General features: G+C 36.9%; 1 protein-coding gene across 7 annotated transcripts in view; it reads right to left on the bottom strand.

The window, feature by feature from the left end:
- Positions 1 to 26927, bottom strand: part of DIAPH2 (diaphanous related formin 2) — an 865471-nt gene that overhangs the window by 800301 nt on the left and 38243 nt on the right. For 6 of the 7 annotated variants that reach the window (XM_082447366.1, XM_082447367.1, XM_082447362.1 and 3 more), the window contains exon 2: positions 2278 to 2310. The exons of the other annotated variant lie outside the window; for it this stretch is intronic. In XM_082447366.1, coding sequence (XP_082303492.1) covers positions 2278 to 2310 — 33 coding nt within the window. The remainder of the gene's footprint in view (positions 1 to 2277; positions 2311 to 26927) is intronic. 7 annotated transcript variants of the gene reach the window in all.

Below are 26927 nucleotides of genomic sequence, written 5' to 3'. Positions count from 1 at the left end.
GCCTCAAAGTCGTGTGGTGGTTTGAGAGAGAACGTGTCTTTGGCGGCAACTTTCAAACTATGAGAAAAAAAAAAGAAAGAAAAGAAAAGAACATCCAATTCTAAGGGGGAAATTATAGTAACGTTTCTCTTCTTCAAAGCGCCAAAATAATTGTGACAAGTATCTATTAATACTTTGGCAGTGTAGTAGTAGAATATAATGGTTAAGAGCATGGACTCTGGAGCCAGACTACCTAGATTTGAATCTGCAATTTACTAGGTCAGTTACCCTGTGCAAATTACTTGGTCTCTCTATGACTGTTTCCTCATCTCTAAAATAGGGATAACAAATTAATGTATGCAGGAGGAAGGAAGGAGGGAAGGAAGGAAGGGAGGGAGGGAGGAAGGGGAGACAGAGAAAGCAAGAAAGAAACAGTTATTGTGAGATTTAAATAAGTTATATGTTTAGTGTACTTAGCTACTATTTATTACTATTGTTGTTGTTGTTACTATTACTATTATTATTATTACACACACCTTTTTCTTCCCTAAAAAGTGGGACAAACAAGGAAGCACAACAAAATTAAAAACATTACCTTTTTGTCCTGGAAATATAACATAAACAGAAATATCTTATTCCTACAAATACTACTATGAAGAACTTGCTATTTTATGGATATTGACTTGGAACCATTGATTCCATGTACAATCTCTAATGATTAGCTTGCGATTTCACATAAAGTGAGTTAACGACTCCACTTGCATGTAAACAGGCCATTCTGTTTTCAACCACAGAACACTGGACATCAAAAATTAGTAAGGACCATAAAACTGAACACAACTCAGTTTTATTCTGGTTTCTGTTAGGAAGCACATGCATACTGTCAGCTCACGTTAAACAAGCAGATATGTTAGATATCAGGACAGTGCCTCGTCACTGCCACGTTACCAAGTCCTTATAAATCACTTCAACAGTACAAAAAGCATCACAGAAGTTCTTACCACAATTATGTCGACTTCTGTTGACCCCCCATTAAAAGAACATACTTTTTATTTCGATTCAAAGAACACTTTTTTTCTAAAAGGTGTACTTTGAAAGAAATATGAGCAGTTTTAAGTAGCTTATTTAGGATTCCAAAAATGATCTTAGTACATGGTTGCTTACAAAGAGATTATGTAAATCATAATATTTTAGAGCTGGGAAGAAACTTGAAAAATCATCTAGGCCGACTCTCTCATTTCGCAGAAAAAGTGACTCGCTAAATTCACGAGTCCCTGGTAGCCCAGTGTTCACATAAAGATTCATTTCTTCGAATCACCTTCTATACTTTCATATTTTCTTTTAAATTTGAATGTCTTTGAGGAAAATTAAGTTAGATTAGATATGTAATATAACTCAAACAACTCAAGAAAAAACATTAAGCAATCCCAAATAAGCTGAGTACATAGCCAAGAGTCAAATTTCACTAAAAGATATGGTGGACACAAAAGCATTTAAATATGCAATCGACCATTAAATCAACATATCTTTGTTCCCTTCCCTTCATATCACTTAATATTTACTTTTGCAGTGTTGGCTTTTTTACTGAGTAGCATTATTTACATATATATTTGATCTTCCACTATGCCCTTCACTTCAATCTAGAAAACTGGCTTTTGCTTTCAGCTATATCTTGATAAGAAAATAAAGTTAAGCCACATACTTTCACTTCCTTAAATCATGAACGATATTCTACATTATTTGTAGACAGGTAATTTCACAAAGAAAAAATACTTAAAATACCATATTTTAAAAGTTTAGCTATAAAAGGGCACATTTAAATTTTAAGCCCATAACTTTTAATAAGTTTTACTATGATAGACTCAGATCAAAAATATTTGAGGATTTTAAATGTAATACCACATTTCTAACATAATGAACTTAACTTCCTTTCCATTTTAAATTAATTTCCTTTACTGTTAATATTAATGCTTAACATATTCAGAGTCAATTTACATGGCTATTGAGAAAGGAAATATTTGTGTTTTCCAGAGTTAGATTTATACAGATTTTTTTTAATTGGCTAAGGTATATATCAGGATGGTAATATCAAAATTATTTTGAGAACACATACAATTGCTTATGTGTATATCAAAAAAAAGAAAAGCCACTCTACTGACAATTCTTCCATCTACTGTACTTTGTAAACATCTAGACTTTTTATAACTTTACATATATCAATGCTTTAATGTCCACCCACTTTAATAAAAAGGCAACATGCATAAGTAAGGTAATAACATGCTACTAAGTCCACCTTACCACATCATCTGCCAAAGTTTTTATTTGAATGTTCTATTAAAACCAAAAAGGAAAAAAAAAAAAAGAAATACCTGTCAGATAAGAGAAATTCATAGATCAAACAAGAAAATAATTGAATGATTCTCATTTTTTATTTTATCAACTATAACTCTTCAAAGAGAATTAGAAACTTTAAATCTATAAACACATTCTTTACAAAAGAAAAAAACAACTTATTAAGGATTAAAAATGAAGGTTTGGTGAAGGGGGTGTCTCTTCGTTTTTGAAGATGACTCCCAAGTTTCCAAAGTCAGATTTGGATCAGACATCACTACCACAGTGCTCAAACGTGAGAACAGACATAAAAAAGTCATAAGCCCTTTCAAGATTTTTCAAAGTTTTAGAATGAATAATCATATTTTTGAGATACATAAAACTTTTAAAAACATGAACAACAGGAAAAATGTCACATTTAATAGTAATGACATATAATGAAACAGCTCAGTCTAGAACTCAGTTGCATCTGATAGATAATTTAATGAACACCTTATAAATATTCTAGATAACATTGAACTTACTGATTCTGTTAATATATGCCCATTTCTCAAAAACCCCAACACTTCCTTTTTTTTTGCATGTGGTTTTCTACTTCTAATGTTGAGAATCATTGGAAATGGTATACTCTAGTTAATAAAATACAGTGGTTAATAAAAACTACCACGTAGAGTACAAACAATACTGGAGTAATAAAGCAATATTAAAGTAAGCAAAGTAACAGTTAACAATTTAGTAATCTTCCAGGATTCAGAAGATACTTCAAGATCTTACAATAACATACAGTCAGCATGAAAGCAGTTATTATTATATTATAAATATGTTGAAATATGTTGTAGTGCTAGTTAAGAGATGTGATTAGGAAAGAACCATATTTTTTTAAATCGCCTGTTAGGAACTGAAATTAACCCTTCTGCCACAACCTGTATGTTTATTTCCTACAACAGAAGCTGAATGATGTACATCATGCATGCTCACATCCCTTTTAACTAAGAAAAATATGGTCGTATCACTGGTGGGGAGAATTCCATTAAGAGTTTTAAGTGAGAATTATTTCGTCACAGGATCTCATAAAACTGTCTTCAAATATCACCAACTAAATGCTGTTAAAGATCATCCTCCCCTCCATCAGTTGGGACAAATATACTATTATATGTGTAGTTCTTTTTCTACTTTTAATCGATCTATTCCCTCAGGGATCTACACTTCTACATCTTTGTACTATGTCTTCATCACATCCTGCTGACACAAACCCCAATCAATCTTTACTGCCTAGAAAAAAGAAAAGAAGGGGGATTACTTATATCAGAACTGAAGCCTTTTTAAGAGAGATCAGTTCACCCTAGGACTATCTCTACCTGGTATTTTCTCTTTAATTTTCCCAGTGGGATACAGAAAACTGTTCTATGCACAGTGACAAGCTTCATGATTTCCTGTCACGTAAAATCAGAGTGAGAAATGTCAAAGTCTCAAAAGTGCCTCAACTACCCTGCTACCATCCAGATATGTACTTGTCCACCTGTGTTATTTATTAGACAGATTATACAGTTCTTCAAGCAACCCCTGCTTTTCTTTTCTTCCCATCCTTTGGGGTTATAAACTCAAGATTGGAAACATATAAATCTTCAAAGTGAATATGTAAATTTGGGGAAAATAAGATTTTAGTCAAATTCTCTAAGTTAAGGTACACATATGTCTCGCATGCCTTAAGTCTGTATCTCAATTGAATATATGTTGATAGTTTAATCATGGGGGACAGAAAAAACAACAACAAAAAAGCATTGCTAGCAATAGTTCCACCTTGTCTTATGGGAAGAGACTTGAGTTTTCTCCTCTTCTCCCACCTCCACTCTCTTTTTTTCTTGAAATTAACATATTTTTTTCCATATTAAATCCCACAGTATGGAGTTAGACACTATTAAATTGGATGAAATTTGAGATAATCTGGTCAAAACCTCTCAATTTACAAATGGTGAAACTGAAGCTTGAAGAGGCTAAGTGACTCGCCCACGGACCACAGATCTGGTTGTCACTAGATACTAACTCTTAGTCAACATATGACCTCTTCAGGTGGTATAATTAAGCTGTAGGATATTAGGGTTGAACTACTGAATTGAAACAGTTCATGGTAACCTCAAATTCACAGATATGCCCCAAGCCCCATCAGTTTCATTTTCCTTTGGGTAACTGCCTTTTGCCATCATTACCAGGGGGTCAAGCATCATCCCGAAGAGCATTCCCCCGGCAACCAAAGTCCTTCCCTAACACGTCTTATGTGTCACCTACTAAATTCATTTTGACCAATATACACTAATGTTCTTCCAGCAGCTGGTTATTCTTCATATACAAACTATATACAAATTTAGATTCTTTGGTCTTTCATAATTCTTCATTCCTAATTATATCTTACTACTGCCACAATTGTAAGAATCAGAGCTGTTCTCTCAGCTCTCTAGGTGGGTAATAGGAGGGAAAATAGAGTAGGAAAAAGCGGGTATATAATTAATAACCCAGTGGAAACACTACATGAGCACCAAGGGTTGTCACAGAGGGTTAGGACAGACTTTCAAAAAAAGGGTCATGTTTATGGTAATGGTACCATCCAATTTTAAGACTTCCGTGTCTCCTTGGTCTCCTCCCTCTCCTCATTCCCTACAGCCAAAACAGTTGTCAAGTTCCATGGTGATCTTTCTGCAGTTTCTTCTTCATTCCCGCACAAACCATTCCAGTTTAGAGTCTAATCACTGGCAGTAGCCTCCTAATAATTACCTCTGCCACCATTCTCTCCTCATTGCCAAAGTCATCTTCTTCAAGCAAAGATCTGGTTCAAGTCACCATCACATCACCTCTTCCCTAGATTTCTGTAAGAACCTCCTAACCTATCTCCCTTTTTCCACCTTTACCCTGCTATAGTTCATTCTGAACACATTGAGGAAGTGACAGTATTAAAACCCAAGTCAGTCTGCAGCCAATTAAACCAACCCTGCTCTTTTCCCCGTGGGGGCCAGGTGTGCAATGGCTGCAAGCAGCAGCCTCCTCAGTAATGTATGCAGCCTGTTGCCTGTATGCGTTGCCCTAAGGGACCCTGGAGACAGCCCTTTCCAGTGGACATTCGTGACCGGCATGCTGCCCCCAATCTAGGCTCCAGACAGGTATACGCGGTGCCTTTGGAAAGCCCCAGGGCACAGTGGCCAGGGTCCACATTGGCCAAGTCATAATGTCCATCCGCACCAAGCTGCAGAGCGAGGAGCACGTGTTTGAGGCCCTGTGCGGGGCCAAGTTCAAGTTCCCTGGCTGCCAGAAGATCCACATCTCCAAGAAGTGGCGATTTACTAAGTTTAATGCAGATGAATTTGAAAACATGGTGGCAGATAAGCGGCTCCTCCCGGATGGCTGTGGGGTCAAATACATCCCTAATCGTGGCCCCCTGGACACATGGCGGGCCCTGCACTCATGAGAGCCTTGAGGCTGTCCCCTCCTTACTCACGTGCACCAATAAATCCTACTTTTCTGTCAAAAGAAAAGAAAAGAAAAAGCTAAAGAAATCTGAATAAACCATGGACTTTAGTCAGAAAAAAAAAAAAAAACCCAAGTCAGATCATGTCACTCCTCTGCTCAAAACTTTCCAATGGCGCCCTATTTTCACTCCCAGTGAAAGTCAAAATCGTTACAATAGCCTGCAAGGCCCTGTGGAGCTGCATACTCTTCATATTCCTCTGACCTCATCCCCTACTACAGTTCCTTTCATTCACTCAGCTCTAGTCACAGCAACCACCTCACTGTTCCCCAATAAGGCAATAAGCCACATATACTGTCTCTTCCCTCTACCTGGAATGCTCTTTTCCGTTATCCATATGCTTTCCTCCATCACTCCTCCCCCTTTCAAGTTCTTGCTCAGGGAGACCTACTCTGTCCATCCTATTTAAATGGAAACACCCACCTCCTCCACACTCTCCTGACCTGCTTTAGCATGCTCTGCTTTCCTTTTTTCAATAAAACTTACCACATTCTCACATACTCTGTAATTTATTTTTGTCTGTTTCTCCCACTAAAAATGTGAGCTCCATGAGAACCAAAGTTTTCATCTGTTTGTTTCAGGGATGTACCCTTAATGCCTAGATCAGTGTTTGGCACACAGAACTCAATAAAAAACTATAAATGACTATTACTTGCCCATCTGTATTCAGTGGCTCCTGATGACCTACAGAATAAAGACTAATACCCTTAATATGGCATTCAAAGCCCTGTATTATTCAGCCCTAGGCTACCTTCTACGTCTTCCCTCAATGATCTGTGTGCTATGGAAAAATGGAAATCCTTTTCCCACCGCATGCCTCATTATGTCCTGTTTGTGCACCCACTCTTCCCTCTACTGGAATGTCAATCCGGCTAGGTACCTTTCTATTTCTAGAGCTTCCCTTGAGTTTAAAGTTTGGTTATTAATAAACCAAATGTGGACCCATGGTCAAAAATGGAGGAGAACTATGCTTTGTTTAGTGTCTTCTTAAAGATTATTTTTTCCTAAAAGGCATCTTTAAGAATGATAGAGCACTTTAAGACAAAGAGGAAATTATATTCATGTAAAAAATTATCCCAATTACTTGTAATAGAGAACCATAAAGAAAAACACTGTGCTCATGATTTCTTGATTTACAAGTTTCATTCAACTACAGACTGGATATCCTATAAAACCATGCACATTTGACTGATATGGATATTTTTCTCATAGATTTCCCTCATGGAAAACTCTGCTGTCATAAATATCTTCTTGAGACCATTACTTATAACTCTACAACTTTTCAGAAAAGAGAGACAAATGTAGTCTATTGAAAAGAAAAATCTTTAAGGACATTTGAAGAGTTTGAGTTTAGGAGGGGGCCATTTTTGGCCACTGCACATTAAAAATACACTGAAATTATTGTATAAATTACACTTAAATTATCTGCAATAGAAAATAAATTATTTCTGGCACACAACTGTTTTTATACATTAGTCAAAAAAAGAGAAAGTTACAAAAGGAGAACAATAACAAAAACACCACCAACATGAAAAAAGTTCAGAGAGCTGTAAAGAGCTATCTCTTTGACAAGATTCAATCGCAGTCATTTTTATGTGAATTGACCTGTAAAACATTTTTAAATGGTTGTATTAAGGTACAGTCTCATTTATAATGATGTTCTACAGGGACAAGCTCTCAAATTTTATCTGAATGTAATTTATATAGGTGCATGCACCTCTCTCTCTCACACCACTTGCAAGCAGACAATATGGATTTTACTCCTGTGTACAAACTATAGAGCTACTATGGAGTTAAAACAACAACAAAAAATGACCAAAAAAATGTTTATTAGAGTCACACTCCTGAATTAAAAGCACTGACTAAAGTCATTTTAGTAAGTTTTTATTGCAAATCTAATGATAATGGTCATTAGGATGAGGGCATATTACACCAACGAGTATAGTGACCGTATATTTTCATTAAAATCAACTCTAGAAAAGCAATACGCTTGTGAATTAGTCAAGCAATTAGAGTTTATTAAACTTCATTTATGATCAGTTATATTAAGTATAACTTACCACAGTACTCTATGAGTACTGCATAATTATAAAAGTTTCACTCCAGAGTCTCAACCCCTTATGAATAAGAGAAATGGATGATTTACTTATAAACTCTAATGCTGAATTTCTGATTGAAATGCAGGAGCCATTATTGCAAGAAAATTAAGTTTTAATTTTCTCGATCAGGCAGAAACTAACAAAAACAGCAAGATGTAAAGATTCGACTCTCTTATGGCTAATGTTACATGGTAATACAATGTTTTATAAACATCTTGCAATTACTCCAGTACCACAGAAATTGGACAACTGAATTGCATACAATTCAAAAGTCTCACCACCAACTCAAAAACTTGGCCACACTTCTTTGACTTTGACTATTTTCTTCTCTTTTAGAGAAAGTAAGTTGGCCATCACAATAAAGATGAAGGGTCAATTATTTACCCAGCTTAAGTTTCTTAATCTCTAAGTAGGGCAGGGCAATATAATATAGAAAAGCATGTTCAATTCAATTGAACAAATATTTGAGCATCTACTATGCACCTGTTCAGTGCTGGGCACTAGGAATACAATCATAAACAAGATAAGCATGCACCTTACAGAAGTTGTAGTCTAGTCAAAGATCAGATGAATGAAAGAACAATCACAACAGAGAAATTCTGAGAGCACTGTTCGGGTGGTACTCTATCATAACCTCCATATACTTTCCAAGTAAGAAGGACCTTTAAGAAAGGCCATCCATCTCAACCACTGATCCAGGGTTTGAAATCTCTAGATGACATCCCTGACCAATACTTATTCAGATCAGCAGCAGTCACAGAAGGAAGTAATTATTCTTCAAAGTGCTGCCTTTCAACTTTTCAGATCCTGGATTCACCCTGAACTTCACAAATCAGTAAGACCAATCAAGACAATTCAAGGCTATTTAACCATCTGGCAACCAAGCTGAACATTCTGTTCAGCCATTCAAATCCCTTTACTATGAAGATTGTTTTAGTTGAGTACCTACCTCTCCGTTGTGTTTGTTTCACCAAAAAAGGTATATATAATCTGATTTTTAGAACTGAGATCAATGTAGATAGAGGTTTGATTCTAAGAAGACAGGAGGAAAAAAAAAAATCGGCTTTCAAAACCATTGAACTATTACTGCCTGTATTTAAAATTACTCTAAAACATTCTTTCATCTCCTTTCTAACAGTAAGGGGCATTTTCAGACACCCACATGTCCTCTTAGGCACTGCATTCTTCCATCAGCATTAGCACTTCCTAATAGATGATAGATCAGCTGGCAGTGTGCGAGGCACTGGGATTTAAAGAGACATGGCCCTGACCTCAAAGGGCAAAAGCCTAGTAGTTGAGAAGATGAAGTTACAGGCATTAAGCTCCAATTCTCCACCTTACTTTGCTACTGTGAGCATCTCAAACTGTCCATTTCATCATTTTAATAGAGCAATACTTTTCTATACTTTTCTATATTTGTAACCAAAAGGACACCATCTCAGAAGCACTGTCAAATCAAAAGCCTCAAATCTGAACCCACCTGAGCTCTTGGCTATTACAAATCATAATTCTTTCCACCATTTTTACAACAAGAAAAAAATTCCTTTTGGGATTTGCTTTTCAAGATGCTCTTTCAATATAAAGAACAAAATGTGCATCTACCAGAAATCAAATATGACATCACAGTATAGGGCTTCAGTTTTCTTCATGAAGCAAAAGACCATGTTAGTTCACTGGATAAGTTTCAGAAATCTATCACAACAAGTTCTTCTCAAGCTTAAATTAATTATCTTGCAACGAACTTCAATATTTAACTGCCAAGAGGGGTGTCTATGATATGGAAATCCAGCAGTCTCTTCTGTGTAACAAGAATGTTCAGTAAGGACTAGGGGTGAAGCGCTCAAGAAACATATGTTTTAGAAAACAAATTTATGGTTACCAAAGGGGAAAGGTACGGGGTGGGGGAGATAAATTAGGAGTTTGGGATTAACAAATACAAACTACTATACATAAAATAGATAAGCAACAAGGACCTACTGTACAGCAGAGGGAACTATATTCACTATCTTGTAATAATCTATGCAGGAAAAGAATCTGGAAATGAATACATATATGTATGTATGTATAACTGAATCAGCACAACATTGTAAAGCAACTATACTCCAATAAAAATTAATTAAAAGGAGAGAAAAAAAAACGGAATCACTTTGCTGTACACCAGAAACTAATGCAACACTGTAAATCAACTATACCTCAATCAAAAGAAATTAATAGAGAAATAAAAATAAAATTTTTAAAGAAACGTATGTTTGCCACTTAGGTCTTAAAAACCGTTCATGCTAATGAATTAGAGGAAGTCACTTAGTACCTGAATTAATCAGAAACAATTGCACGAATAATCCAGGTTTTTCAAGTAGTAACTTCTTCTGTAGGTACTAAACCATTTCAAATGGGAAAACTGTTGGGACGTGGAAGTTCTTTATAATTCTACGAATAAAAAGCAACAGAAATGAAAAGAAAGCCAGCTTTGCCCAGCACACTACTTTGTACATAATAGATACTCTTAGATCAATGAGTTAGCCAAGTGGGGCTCTATATTTAATAAATAAATTTTTACCTTCTCTGTTTTAAAAAAAAAGACAGATGTCTCCACCAAACATTAATGTTTCAGAACCCATCATAGGCTCAGCACTTTGTGGCAAAGATAAGTTTAAGACGCGATTCTACCCTTAAGGCATTTACAATCTAACCAGGGAGTGAAAACTAACCACAGAGGAGATTCCGAGGTATGTTCCTGCTCCTCCTCCCTGGGCACTATCACATGTCCTGTCTTACTATTTTCATAGCAGAACCACTACCTGAAATTATCTGTTCACTTACCTATTTACTTACTTATGTTCTAGCTTCTAGAAAACAAGTTCCCTGCTCAAATATTTGGTGAATAAATTAAGTACAATAGGAATTCAGAGAAGAAATAAATATAGCTTCATTAAGAAACTATAAAGAATTGTGCCCTAATTGCTGGGTAGGATTTGAATAGCCAGAAAGAGAGGAAGAAAAGGAAGTGAGACAGGGAGCAGTGTTAACATTTTACTTTAGGGAAGCAGCCTTAGGAAACAAAGGGTTCAAGTTAGAGAGTATTAAATTTCGAACATGTAGGGTGGTGGGGACGAAAAATGTCGCCTGCCATATCAGTAAACAAAGGATATTGCAGCCATCAAGCCCTCAGCCATTGCAGCTGTCCCAGCTGTGCACCCTGACGGGATTCAGGATGGAGAAAAGCAGGTACTAGCCCTAGATTGTTAAGGTGCATACCAAAGGAATGATTTCAATGAGCCCAGACTCTTGCATCCTCCCATACCTAGAGGAGCGCCAAATTCATTAACTTGAGATATCAGATTTTCTTTAATTCACAGTAATCTTTTGATGTTCCGACTACCTGTTTTTGTTGCAAAAACTCCTACATATCCTGGCTCCTCCCTTACCTCTTTGGAGCACTCTCTCAGAGCGATCTGAGAGGCTGTCTTCCGGGCTTAAGTCCTTAGAAAATCTGCCCAATAGAACATAATTCTCAACTTTTAGGTTGTACATTTTTTTCAGTTGACAGTGGGGACAGATTAGAGACAGTCTTGAAAACCACAAGGAGTAGTCTAGACTATGTCTGACAACCATCGAGGGTCCTTATGAGCTCCTGATTCAGAGACAGACATGGAGAAGGTGGAATTTTAGAAAGATGACTTCGGGTGGTACAGGTCCACAATCTCTTATCTGAAACTCTCAAAGCCAGATGTGTTTCGGAATTCATAGTGCTTCACATTTTAGAAAGGAATATGGTATGTGTACCATATATTACAAAACACACCCAGCGCGATCTGGGCTGGCACCCTAAATCAAATGCATTCAAGGTTAGCAGGGAAACATGAATACTCCACAAGACAGGATAAGTAAAGATTATATACAGCCTCAAGCCAGGCTGGGTTTCGGGGCCAAATGATAAAATTCTGTTTTCAGAGCTTTCAGATTTTAGCATTTCAGAGAAGGGTTGTAGGCTGTAATATTCAGGATAGACTGAGGAAGGAATCAAAGGCTAAAAGGGCAGCTTGCAGAGATCAGCAAGTTGGATCTATTCTACCTAAACACTAGCCACCATTTACTGAGCATTTATTATATGCCGGGCACTATGCTAAGAGCTTTACATGCACTGCCTCATTTAAATACTCACAGCAATCCTATGATATAGGAATTTATTGTCCTATTTGGCAGATCAGGAAATCAAGGTTTGCAGTCATTAAGTTACTTGCCTAAATGCACAAAGATAATAAATTACTCAGTTGGAATTAGCATTTAGGTCTGAGTAGAACCCAAGCTCTAAAACCTCTATCTATATTCTGAAATCTGTCTTCATCATATATAACAATACTGGTTAGAGTGCAAGTTCTTTTTCAATCTTGGCCTTTCCATGTAGACTTTGCTCTGCTTCGGGCGCTCACCCCTCACCTCCTCCTTCTTCATCTGCCCATCTCCTACTCACCCTTTCTGGTCTCAGTTGAGCTGAAGTTGGTCCTGTTATCGTCTCCCATGGTTCCTGACTTCTCCTTTTAGAACACACCCCAATTATCAAATTATAATTCCCTATCAATGCTGGTCTTCCCGGCTATACTGTAAACTCAGTGTAGTAAGGACTAGGTCTCTCTTGGTCCCCACTGTGTCCTCAGTTTTTTGCACTGTTTCTAGCACAGAGCTGCGCTCAAACCTGTCATGATTTACTGAATTGGAGATGCAAACAGAGGAGAGAGAGAGAGAGAGAGAGTGAGCGAGAGATCCAGTTGTGAGGTGATAAGAGCTTAGACTATGATAGTAGCAATAGGAATAGAGAGAAGGCAGTTACTATATATAATTTTGTTTAAAATTATGCATGTTATTGAGGCAACTATACCCAGACATATGATTGCTGCTTGTATTAAATGGAGTAATTTAATATCTGTTGTTGTGATTACTATCTTTCTAATACACAAATAACCTCTAAATGGCTATGATTATCACTCTGGAGATATTTCACCTCACAATGACTTGCCATTTATCTACTTCAAGTAGCTTTTATAAATAACCACATCATTTACTCTTCTGATGTAGCTGCAAAATTAATCTGACAAAACAAAATAATTCACTCCTATAAAGATTCAAGAGTATGAATTGCCTAAAACTGAAAATTATACCTGAGTTGTGAATAAGGTATTATTACAACATACTTTTTGTATGTTGTAATAATACATATAATAACATAATATCTTAACATAACATCATCATAATAATAATAACATAATAATAACATACATATCTTTAGGAAAAGATAACTGAAGTCAACCAATGATTTAATTTCACAATTAGTACTTTTAACTAATATTCTTGAATTTGCAAACAATTCCCAATTCAGGAACAGGTTGTGGTCTAAAAGTTCAATTGTGTGGCAGTTGTTTAGCTCCTGGAACACAGGTTTCCAAAGGTGCAACTAGTAAAAATGGCTTCCAAAGTGAAAGTGGACAACCTTCTCCCCACAGAAAACAAAAACAGTTTATTTGGACTCATACAGGAAGGATGTTTAAAATAACTAATTATAACAAATATTGAACACTTAAAAACTTAAGCAAAACATAATTATATGATAGACAAAAATGATTTAAAATTTCAGAAAACTTCAAAAGGATCTTTTGAAGAATTTAGGATTAGCAAAAACTTATCAAATTTGGTAACCTTCAATTTTTTCCCTATTGGCTTAAGATTCTATGCTGATTACTGATAACTCCCTTTAAAATTTCTGTCCTATAGCGTTCCTTAAATGGTTTTTTACCTAGTTTCCATTTAGATGAGGAATTCCATCTGAAGATAGTGACAGAAATTCTGTCAAAATAACATATTGCAGAAAAATTTCATTTATGTCACTGTTTTACAAATAGTATCATAACAAACTAACAGGTAGTTTTAAATTCTTGTTTTTGTGATTTTAGGCAAAGCATCTATTGTATTAATGTTTATTCTGATAAACCTCAAATTTCTTCTACTCTAACAGTGTTTTTCACAATGGACTCTTCACATTTTGAATTAACTGAGGTGGAGTTAGGAACTACAACTATTAAACAACAAGGTCCCACTGTATAGCACAAGGAACTACATTCAATAGCCTGTGATAAACCATAATGGAAAAGAATATATATATATGTATGTATGTATATAGTAAGTCCCCTACATACAAACCTTCAAGTTGCGAACTTTCAAAGATGAGAACATGCGTTTGCATGTCCAATCACATGTTAGACCATGTGTCTGACATACACTGTCACATGTGTGCATCCTCTAAAAGTGGTTGTGCTTTTGTGCACTTTACTGTACAGCACTGTATAGATACAGTAGTATGGTATCTTTATTTCAAGCCCAGGATGTCTGGAAGCAAGTGTAAAAGCAGCGGTATATGGCCAATTGTGTTAGTTGGGTACGTAGGCTAACTTTGTTGGACTTACAAACAAATTGGACTTACAAATGCGCTCCTAGAACGGAGCTCATTTGTATGTAGGGGACTTATATAAGTTTAGTTTTATAGTTGTAGTTTTTTTTTTTATTTTATTGACGTATAGTTGATTTACAATGTTCTGTTAACTTCTGCTGTACAGCAAAGTCACTCAGATATATATATATTAAAAAAAAAAACTACAACGATAAAACTAAACTAAACCAGCAACTATACTGAGCCTCTGAAGCCTAGCATGTAACGTGTAACCAGTTTACCAATTACAACATAAAAAAATGCTTAGCTGTATGTACCTTTGCCTGAAAAAGTATAGGCAACTCAAGAACTACCATAATGGCCCTTACACATGTACAGGTCAAAGCAGATGATTCAAATTTTCCTTTTTTTTTTTTTTTCATTTGCATTTTTTTTTTAATTTTTGAATTTCATTTTATTTATTTTTTTATACAGCAGGTTCTTATTAGTCATCAATTTTATACACATCAGTGTAAACATGTCAATCCCAATTGCCCAATTCATCACACCACCATCCCCACCCCCCTCGCAGCTTTCCCCCCGTGGTGTCCATACATTTGACCTCTACATCTGTGTCTCAACTTCTGCCCTGCAAACCGGTTCATCTGTACCATTTTTCTAGGTACCACATACATGCGTTAATATACGATATTTGTTTCTCTCTTTCTGACTTACTTCACTCTGTATGACAGTCTCTAGATCCATCCACGTCTCAAAAAATCACCCAATTTCATTCCTTTTTATGGCTAAGTAATATTCCACTGTATATATGTACCACATCTTCTTTATCCATTCGTCTGTCGATGGGCATTTAGGTTGCTTCCATGACCTGGCTATTGTAAATAGTGCTGCAATGAACATTGGGGTGCATGTGTCTTTTTAAATTATGGTTTTCTCTGGGTATATGCCCAGTAGTGGGATTGCTGGATCATATGGTAATTCTATTTTTAGTTTTTTAAGGAACCTCCATACTGTTTTCTACAGTGGCTGTACCAATTTACATTCCCACCAACAGTGCAAGAGGGTTCCCTTTGCTCCACACCCTCCCCAGCATTTGTTGTTTGTAGATTTTCTGATGATGCCCATTCTAACTGGTGTGAGGTGATACCTCATTGTAGTTTTGACTTGCATTTCTCTAATAATTAGTGATGTTGAGCAGCTTTTCATGTGCTTCGTGGCCATCTGTATGTCTTCTTTGCAGAAGTGTCTACTTAGGTCTTCTGCCCATTTTTCGATTGGGTTGAATGTTTCTTTAATATTGAGCTGCATGAGCTGTTTATATATTTTGGAGATTGAACCTTTCTCAGTTGATTCGTTTGCAAATATTTTCTCCCATTCTGAGGGTTGTCTTTTCGTCTTGTTTATGGTTTCCTTTGCTGTGCAAAAGCTTTGAAGTTTCATTAGGTCCCATTTGTTTATTTTTGTTTTGATTTCCATTACTCTAGGAGGTGGATCAAAAAAGATCTTGCTGTGATTTATGTCAAAGAGTGTTCTTCCTATGTTTTCCACTAAGAGTTTTATAGTGTCCAGTCTTACATTTAGGTCTCTAATCCATTTCGAGTTTATTTTTGTGTATGGTGTTAGGGAGTGTTCTAATTTCATTCTTTTACATGTAGCTGTCCAGTTTTCCCAGCACCACTTATTCAAGAGACTGTCTTTTCTCCATTGTATATCCTTGCCTCCTTTGTCATAGATTAGTTGACCATAGGTGCGTGGGTTTATCTCTGGGCTTTCTATCTTGTTCCATTGATCTATGTTTCTATTTTTGTGCCAGTACCATATTGTCTTGATTACTGTAGCTTTGTAGTATAGTCTGAAGTCAGGGAGTCTGATTCCTCCACCTCCGTTTTTTTCCCTCAAGACTGCTTTGGCTATTCGGGGTCTTCTGTGTCTCCACACAAATTTTAAGATTTTTTTGTTATAGTTCCGTAAAAAATGCCATTGGTAATTTGATAGGGATTGCACTGAATCTGTAGATTGCTTTGGGTAGTATACTCATTTTCACAATGTTGATTCTTCCAATCCAAGAACATGGTATATCTCTCCATCTGTTGGTATCATCTTTAATTTCTTTCACCAGTGTCATATAGTTTTCTGCATACAGGTCTTTTGTCTCCCTAGGAAGGTTTATTCCTAGGTATTTTATTCTTTTTGTTGCAACGGTAAATGAGAGTGTTTCCTTAATTTCTCTTTCAGATGTTTCATCATTAGTGTATAGGAATGCAAGAGATTTCTGTGCATTAATTTTGTATCCTGCTACTTTAGCAAATTCATTGATTACCTCTAGTAGTTTTTTGGTGGCATTTTTAGGATTCTCTATGTATAGTATCATGTCATCTGCAAACAGTGACAGTTTTACTTCTTCTTTTCCAATTTGTATTAATTTATTTCTTTTTCTTCTCTGATTGCCGTGGCTAGGACTTCCAAAACTATGTTGAATAATAGTGGTGAGAGTGGACATCCTTGTCTTGTTCCTGATCTTAGAGGAAATGCTTTCAGTTTTTCACCATTGAGAATGATGTTTGCTGTGGGTTTCTCATATATAGCCTTTACTATGTTGAGGTAGGTTCCCTCTATGCCCTCTTTCTGGAGAGTTTTTATCATAAATGGGTGTTGAATTTTGTCAAAAGCTTTTTCTGCATCTATTGAGATGATCATATGGTTTTTCTTCTTCAATTTGTTAATATGGTGTATCACATTGATTGATTTGCATATACTGAAGAATCCTTGCAACCCCTGGGATAAATCCCACTTGATCATGGTGCATGATCCTTTTAACGTGTTGTTGGATTCTGTTTGCTAGTATTTTGTTGAGGATTTTTGCATCTATATTCATCACTGATATTGACCTGTAATTTTCTTTTTTTGTAGTATTTTTGTCTGGTTTTGGTATCAGGGTGATTCTGGCCTCATAGAATGAGTTTCGGAGTGTTCCTTCCTCTGCAATTTTTTGAAAGAGTTTGAGAAGGATGGGTGTTAGCTCTTCTTTAAATGTTTGATAGCATTCACCTGTGAAGCCATCTGGTCCTAGACTTTTGTTTGTTGGAAGATTTTCAATCACAGTTTCAATTTCATTACTTGTGATTGGTGTGTTCATATTTTCTATTTCTTCCAGGTTCAGTCTTGGAAGGTTATACTTTTCTGAGAATTTGTCCATTTCTTCCAGGTTGTTCATTTTATTGGCATAGAGTTGCTTGTAGTAGTCTCTTAGGATGCTTTGTATTTCTGCGGTGTCTGTTGTAACTTCTCCTTTTTCATTTCTAATTTTATTGATTTAAGTCCTCTCCCTCTTTTTCTTGATGAGTCTGGCTAATGGTTTATCAATTTTGTTTATCTTCTCAAAGAACCGGCTTTTAGTTTTATTGATCTCTGTTATTGTTTTCTTTGTTTCTATTTCATTTATTTCCGCTCTGATCTTTATGATTTCTTTCCTTCTGCTAACTTTGGATTTTGTTTGTTCTTCTTTCTCTAGTTCCTTTAGGTGTAAGGTTACATTGTTTATTTGAGATTTTTCTTGTTTCTTGAGGTAGGCTTGGATAGCTATAAACTTCCCTCTTAGAACTGCTTTTGCTGCATCCCATACGTTTTGGATCGTCATGTTTTCATTTTCATTTGTCTCTAGGTATTTTTTGATTTCCTCTTTGATTTCTTCAGTGATTTCTTGGTTATTTAGTAACGTATTGTTTAGCCTCCATGTGTTTGTGTTCTTTACATTTTTTTCCCTGTAACTGATTTCTAATCTCATAGCATTGTGGTCAGAAAACATGCTTGATATGATTTCAATTTTCTTAAATTTACTGAGGCTCGATTTGTGACCCAATATGTGATCTATCCTGGAGAATGTTCTGTGCGCACCTGAGAAGAAAGCATAATCTGCCATTTTTGGATGGGATGTCCTATAAATATCAATTAAATCTCTCTGGTCTATTGTGTCATTTAAAGCTTCTGTTTCCTTATTTATTTCCATTTTGGATGATCTGTCCATTGGTGTAAGTGAGGTGTTAAAGTCCCCCACTATTATTGTGTTACTGTCAATTTCCTCTTTTCTAGCTGTTAGTAGTTGCCTTATTTATCGAGGTGCTCCTATGTTGGGTGCATATATATTTATAATTGTTATATCTTCTTCTTGGATTGTTCCCTTGAACATTATGTAGTGTCCTTACTTGTCTCTTGTAACATTCTTTATTTTAAAGTCTATTTTATTGGATATGAGAATGTCTACTCCAGCTTTCCTTTGATTTCCATTTGCATGGAATATCTTTTTCCATCCCCTCACTTTCAGTCTGTATGTGTCCCCAGGTCTGAAGTGGGTCTCCTGTAGACAGCATATATATGGGTCTTGTTTTTGTATCCATTCAGCAAGCCTGTGTCTTTTGGTTGGAGCATTTAATCCATTCACGTTTAAGGTAATTATCAATATGTATGTTCCTATGACCATTTTCTTAATTGTTTTGGGTTTGTTTTTGTAGGTCCTTTTCTTCTCTTTTGTTTCCCACTTGGAGAAGTTCCTTTAGCATTTGTTGCAGAGCTGGTTTTGTGGTGCTGAATTCTCTTAGCTTTTGCTTGTCTGGAAAGCTTTTGATTTCTCCATCGAATCTGAATGAGATTCTTGCCGGGTAGAGTAATCTTGGTTGTAGGTTCTTCCCTTTCATCACTTTAAGTATACCATGCCACTCCCTTCTGGCTTGTAGAGTTTCTGCTGAGAAATCAGCTGTTAACCTTATGGGAGTTCCCTTGTATGTTATTTGTCGTTTTTCCCTTGCTGCTTTCAATCATTTTTCTTTGTCTTTAATTTTTGCCACTTTGATTACCATGTGTCTCAGCATGTTTCTCCTTGGGTTTATCCTGTGTGGGACTCGCTGTGCTTCCTGGACCTGGGTGGCTACTTCCTTTCTCATGTTAGGGAAGTTTTTGACTATAATCTCTTCAAATATTTTCTCGGGTCCTTTCTCTCTCTCTTCTCCTTCTGGGACCCCTATAATGCAAATATTGTTGCGTTTAATGTTGTCCCAGACGCCTCTTAGGCTATCTTCATTTCTTTTCATTCTTTTTTCTTTATTCTATTCCACAGCAGTGAATTCCACCATTCTGTCTTCCAGGTCACTTATCCGTTCTTCTGCCTCAGTTATTCTGCTATTGATTCCTTCTAGTGTAGTTTTCATTTCAGTTATTGTATTGTTCATCTGTTTGTTCTTTAATTCTTCTAGGTCTTTGTTAAACATTTCTTGCATCGTCTCGATCTTTGCCTCCATTGTTTTTCCGAGGTCCTGGATCATCTTCACTATCATTATTCTGAATTCTTTTTCTGGAAGGTTGCCTATCTCCACTTCATTTAGTTGTTTTTCTGGGGTTTTATCTTGTTCCTTCATCTGGTTCATAGCCCTCTGCCTTTTTATCTTGTCTATCTTTCTGTGAATGTGGTTTTTGATCCACAGGCTGCAGGATTGTAGTTCTTCATGCTTCTGCTGTCTGCCCTCTGGTGGATGAGGCTATCTAAGAGGCTTGTGTAGGTTTCCTGATGGGAGGGACTGGTGGTGGGTAGAGCTGACTGTTGCTCTGGTGGGCAGAGCTCAGTAAAACTTTAATCTGCTTGACTGCTGATGGGTGGGGCTGGCTTCCCTCCCTCTTGGTTGTTTGGCCTGAGGCAATCCAACACTGGAGCCTACCTGGGCTCTTTGGTGGGGCTAATGACAGACTCTGGGAGGGCTCACGCCAAGGAGTACTTCCCAGAACTTCTGCTGCCAGTGTCCTCGTCCTCACGGTGAGCCAATGCCACCCCCCGCCTCTGCAGGAGACCCTCCAACACTAGCAGGTAGGTCTGGTTCAGTCTCCCCTGGGGTCACTGCTCCTTCCCCTGGGTTCTGATGCGCACACTACTTTGTGTATGCCCTACAACAGTGGAGAGTCTCTGTTTCCCCCGAGTCCTGTTGAAGTCCTGCAATCAAATCCCTCTAGCCTTCAAAGTCTGATTCTCTAGGAATTCCTCTCCCAGGTTGGGAAGCCTGATGTGGGCCTCAGAACCTTCACTCCAGTGGGTGGACTTCTGTGGTATAAGTGTTCTCCAGTCTGTGAGTCACCCACCCAGCAGTTATGGGATTTGATTTTACTGTGATTGCGCCCCTCCTACCGTCTCATTGTTGTTTCTCCTTTGTCTTTGGATGTGGGGTATCTTTTTTGGTGAGTTCCAGGGTCTTCCTGTCGATGACTGTCCAGCAGCTAGTTGTGATTCTCGTGTTCTCACAAGAGGGAGTCTCTTTTTTTTTTAATATTGCAAAATCACAGACACTTTTCAGTCAAACAATTTTGATGTTAAAAACCGTTCTTGGGGCTTCCCTGGTGGCGCAGTGGTTAAGAATCCACCTGCCAATGCAGGGGACACGGGTTCGAGCCCTGGTCCAGGAAGATCCCACATGCCGTGGAGCAACTAAGCCCGTGAGCCACAACTACTGAAGCCTGTGCGCCTAGAGCCCATGCTCTGCAACAAGAGAAGCCACTGCAATGAGAAGCCCACACACCGCAACAGAGAGTAGCGCCCGCTCGCCGCAACTAGAGAAAGCCCACGCACAGCAACGAAGACTCAACATAGCCAAAAATAAATAAATAAAATAAATAAATTTATTAAAAAAAATTATTTTTTTCCCTTTTCACCTAGACTTTAAGACAACAGTGGTGTCTCCTATCCATCAATATATAGATCACATGTTACACAAAGCTGGAAAATATGTTGGGGCTATTAACCTCTTCTGCAATTGTCTGACCAACAAAGGCTGCTGATCAGCAGAATCAATTTCTTTCCTGGGAGTGCCTAAAAACCAGTAAGAGATACATATACATCTCTGCACATAATACTCCAGCCATGTTAAACTTGCCAATAACACTCAGATGTCAATAAGAGGTGCTCTTTGATAAAACAGAGAAAGTCTAAGTTATAAAGGGTAATTTGAGAAGTTCTAAACTTATTTTAATAACATATGATCAGATTTCTATTTTCCTCACTGCTGAGTAATTTGGCTTTATAACAGGTTAGTAAATTAGAGATTGGGAAGGTTGAAAAACGTTGCTATGCAACTGACGGAAAGATTTATAATCAGTAGATCAATGAAGTACAAATATAGGTGTGCTTTAAGGTTTATAAAATTTCTCTTACTGTATTGTCATGAGTTCTAGCCCCAAATTAATGAGCCAGCATCAAAACCATAGCCAGGTTTTTTACAAAATTCCTTGAGATCTCTTCAAGTATCATTCTATTTGCTAACAATGTTATACTTATTTTTAACAAAATTACTTATTTAACCGCCATGTCATCAATAATATTGAAGTTTTGGACACACATGGGCCCTTTATAGCCCTGAAGCAACATATAGACTCAGTTCTGCTACTATATTTTGCGACAGAGACAAAGTTCTCAATGATGGTTGAATTCCCAACTCAGTTTACAAACTCTTATTTCATCTATAATACACTTTCAGATTAGCACTAGTAGTAGTATTCTAACTGCATCCTCCTTTGAAACTCTTTCTGTAGAAAATATACATTCTAACCCAGGATGTGAAAAACTTGGTTTTCCCTTTCTGCAGGCAGGGCTAGCTACCCTAGCAATGGTACTTAAGGGGATAGAAGAGAGACAACTGGCCACTTACTTCAGTATAAGGGTTTAGAGAGTAACACAGGAGGGGTTCAAGCTCCTGGGGTATCTTAACTGGGAAACCGAGGGCAATATACACCCCTTCCATTAAAAAAAAAAAAAAATTGTCCTGGGATCTAACTCTCTTCATAAAGGCTGCCTCTAGAGTACTTACAGTGAATCTGTTCAAGTACAAACTTGATCTACCAAGTTGAAAAGTCTCTCCATTTTCAGATATCCACTGAGTTCTTAATAGCTCACATTTCACAAACTATGCACAAGTGCCTTCCTAGGTGAGTTTTTTTTTTTTTTTAGTTGTTTTGTTTGTTTTTTTATACTGCAGGTTCTTATTAGGCATCAATTTTATACATATCAGTGTATACATGTCAATCCCAATCGCCCAATTCAGCACACCACCATCCCCACCTCACCGCAGTTTTCCCCCCTTGGTGTCCATTTGTCCATTCTCTACATCTGTGTCTCAACTCCTGCCCTGCAAACTGGCTCATCTGTACCATTTTTCTAGGTTCCACATACATGCATTAATATATGATATTTGTTTTTCTCTTTCTGACTTACTTCACTCTGTATGACAGTCTCTAGATCCATCCACGTCTCAACAAATGACTCAATTTCGTTCCCTTTTATGGCTGAGTAATATTCCATTGTATATATGTACCACTTATTCTTTATCCATTCGTCTGTTGATGGGCATTTAGGTTGCTTCCATGACCTGGCTATTGTAAATAGTGCTGCAATGAACATTCGGGTGCATGTGTCTTTTTGAATTACGGTTTTCTCTGGGTATATGCCCAGTAGTGGGATTGCTAGGTCATATGGTAATTCTATTTTTAGTTTTTTAAGGAACCTCCATATTGTTCTCCATAGTGGCTGTATCAATTTACATTCCCACCAACAGTGCAAGAGGGTTCCCTTTTCTCCACACCCTCTCCAGCATTTGTTGTTTGTAGATTTTCTGATGATGCCCATTCTAACAGGAGTGAGGTGATACCTCATTGTAGTTTTGATTTGCATTTCTCTAATAATTAGTGATGTTGAGCAGCTTTTCATGTGCTTCGTGGCCGTCTGTATGTCTTCTCTGGAGAAATGTCTATTTAGGTCTTCTGCCCATTTTTGGATTGGGGTGTTTGTTTCTTTGATATTGAGCTGAATGAGCTGTTTATATATTTTGGAGATTAATCCTTTGTCTGTTGATTCATTTGCAAATATTTTCTCCCATTCTGAGGGTTGTCTTTTCATCTTGTTTATGGTTTCCTTTGCTGTGCAAAAGCTTTGAAGTTTCATTAGGTTCCACTTGTTTATTTTTGTTTTTATTTCCATTACTCTAGGAGGTGGATCAAAAAAGATCTTGCTGTGATTTATGTCAAAGAGTGTTCTTCCTATGTTTTCCTCTAAGAGTTTTATAGTGTCCAGTCTTATATTTAGGTCTCTAATCCATTTTGAGTTTATTTTTGTATATGGTGTTAGGGAGTATTCTAATTTCATTCTTTTACATGTAGCTGTCCAGTTTTCGCAGCACCACTTATTGAAGAGACTGTCTTTTCTCCATTGTATATCTTTGCCTCCTTTGTCATAGATTAGTTGACCATAGGTGCGTGGGTTAATCTCTGGGCTTTCTATCTTGTTCCATTGATCTATGTTTCTGTTTTTGTGCCAGTACCATATTGTCTTGATTACTGTAGCTTTGTAGTATAGTCTGAAGTCAGGGAGTCTGATTCCTCCAGCTCCATTTTTTTGCCTCAAGACTGCTTTGCCTATTCGGGGTCTTTTGTGTCTCCATACAAATTTTAAGATGATTTGTTCTAGCTCCGTAAAAAATGCCATTGGTAATTTGATAGGGATTGCATTGAATCTGTAGATTGCTTTGGGTAGTATACTCATTTTCACAATGTTGATTCTTCCAATCCAAGAACATGGTATATCTCTCCATCTGTTGGTATCATCTTTAATTTCTTTCATCAGTGTCTTATAGTTTTCTGCATACAGGTCTTTTGTCTCCCTAGGTAGGTTTATTCCTAGGTATTTTATTCTTTTTGTTGCAATGGTAAATGGGAGTGTTTCCATAATTTCTCTTTCAGATTTTTCATCATTAGTGTATAGGAATGCAAGAGATTTCTGTGCATTAATTTTGTATCCTGCAACGTTACCATATTCATTAATTAGCTCTAGCAGTTTTCTGGTGGCAGTTTTAGGATTCTCTATGTATAGTATCATGTCATCCGCAAACAGTGACAGTTTTACTTCCTCTTTTCCAATTTGTATTCCTTTTATTTCTTTTTCTTCTCTGATTGCCGTGGCTAGGACTTCCAGAACTATGTTGAATAATAGTGGTGAGAGTGGACATCCTTGTCTCGTTCCTGATCTTAGAGGAAATGCTTTCAGTTTTTCACCATTGAGAATGATGTTTGCTGTGGGTTTGTCATATATGGCCTTTATTATGTTGAGGTAGGTTCCCTCTATGCCCACTTTCTGGAGAGTTTTTATCATAAATGGGTGTTGAATTTTGTCAAAAGCTTTTTCTGCATCTATTCAGATGATCATATGGTTTTTATTCTTCAGTTTGTTAATATGGTGTATCACATTGATTGATTTGCGTATATTGAAGAATCCTTGCATCCCTGGGATAAATCCCACTTGATCGTGGTGTATGATTCTTTTAATGTGTTGCTGGATTCTGTTTGCTAGTATTTTGTTGAGGATTTTTGCATCTATATTCATCAGTGATATTGGTCTGTAATTTTCTTTTTTTGTAGTGTCTTTGTCTGGTTTTGGTATCAGGGTGATGGTGGCCTCATAGAATGAGTTTGGGAGTGTTCCTTCCTCTGCAATTTTTTGGAAGAGTTTGAGAAGGATGGGTGTTAGCTCTTCTCTAAATGTTTGATAGAATTCACCTGTGAAGCCATCTAGTCCTGGACTTTTGTTTGTTGGAAGATTTTTAATCACAGTTTCAATTTCATTACTTGTGATTGGTCTGTTCATATTTTCTGTTTCTTCCTGGTTCAGTCTTGGAAGGTTATACCTTACTAAAAATTTGTCCATTTCTTCCAGGTTGTCCATTTTATTGGCATAAAGTTGCTTATAGTAGTCTCTTAGGATGTTTTGTATTTCTGCAGTGTCTGTTGTAACTTCTCCTTTTTCATTTCTGATTTTATTGATTTGAGTCCTCTCCCTCTTTTTCTTGATGAGTCTGGCTAATGGCTTATCAATTTTGTTTATCTTCTCAAAGAACCAACTTTTAGTTTTATTGATCTTTGCTATTGTTTTCTTTGTTTCTATCTCATTTATTTCTGCTCTGATCTTTATGATTTCTTTCCTTCTGCTAACTTTGGGTTTTGTTTGTTCTTCTTTCTCTAGTTTCTTTAGGTGTAAGGTTAAATTGTTTACTTGAGATTTTTCTTGTTTCTTTAGGTAGGCTTGTATAGCTATAAACTTCCCTCTTAGAACCGCTTTTGCTGCATCCCATAGGTTTTGGGTCGTCGTGTTTTCATTGTCATTTGTCTCTAGGTATTTTTTTATTTCCTCTTTGATTTCTTCAGTGATCTCTTGGTTATTTAGTAACGTATTGTTTAGCCTCCATGTGTTTGTCTTTTTTACGTTGTTTTCCCTGTAATTCATTTCTAATCTCATAGCGTTGTGGTCAGAAAAGATGCTTGGTATGATTTCAATTTTCTTAAATTTACTGAGGCTTGATTTGTGACCCAAGATGTGATCTATCCTGGAGAATGTTCCATGCGCACTTGAGAAGAACGTGTAATCTGCTGTTTTTGGATGGAATGTCCTATATATATCAATTAAATCTATCTGGTCTATTGTGTCATTTAAAGCTTCTGTTTCCTTATTTATTTTCATTTTGGATGATCTGTCCATTGGTGTAAGTGAAGTGTTAAAGTCCCCCACTATTATTGTATTACTGTCGATTTCCTCTTTTATAGCTGTTAGCAGTTGCCTTATGTATTGAGGTGCTCCAATGTTGGGTGCATATATATTTATAATTGTTATATCTTCTTCTTGGATTGATCCCTGGATCATTATGTAGTGTCCTTCCTTGTCTCTTGTAACATTCTTTATTTTAAAGTCTATTTTATCTGATATGAGTATAGCTACTCCAGCTTTCTTTTGATTTCCATTTGCATGGAATATCTTTTTCCATCCCCTAACTTTCAGTCTGTATGTGTCCCTAGGTCTAAAGTGGGTCTCTTGTAGACAGCATATATATGGGTCCTGTTTTTGTATCCATTCAGCCAGTCTATGTCTTTTGGTTGGGGCGTTTAATCCATTCACGTTTAAGGTAATTATCGATATGTATGTTCCTATGACCATTTTCTTAATTGTTTTGGGTTTGTTTTTGTAGGTCCTTTTCTTCTCTTTTGTTTCCCACTTAGAGAAGTTCCTTTAGCATTTGTTGTAGAGCTGGTTTGGTGGTGCTGAATTCTCTTAGCTTTTGCTTGTCTGTAAAGCTTTTGATTTCTCCATCAAATCTAAATGAGATCCTTGCCGGGTAGAGTAATCTTGGTTGTAGGTTCTTCCCTTTCATCACTTTAAGTATATCATGCCACTCCCTTCTGGCTTGCAGAGTTTCTGCTGAGAAATCAGCTGTTAACCTTATGGGAGTTCCCTTTTATGTTATTTTTCGTTTTTCCCTTGCTGCTTTCAATAATTTTTGTTTGTCTTTAATTTTTGCCACTTTGATTACTATGTGTCTTGGCATGTTTCTCCTTGGGTTTATTCTGTATGGGACTCTCTGCGCTTCCTGGACTTGGGTGGCTATTTCCTTTCCCATGTTAGGGAAGTTTTCGACTATAATCTCTTCAAATATTTTCTCGGGTCCTTTCTCTCTCTCTTCTCCTTCTGGGACCCCTATAATGCGAATGTTGTTGC

The sequence above is a fragment of the Balaenoptera physalus genome (assembly GCF_965194825.1).
Source record: "Balaenoptera physalus genome assembly, chromosome: X".
Lineage (NCBI taxonomy): Eukaryota > Metazoa > Chordata > Mammalia > Artiodactyla > Balaenopteridae > Balaenoptera > Balaenoptera physalus.
This window is presented reverse-complemented; position numbering and strand designations above follow the sequence as displayed.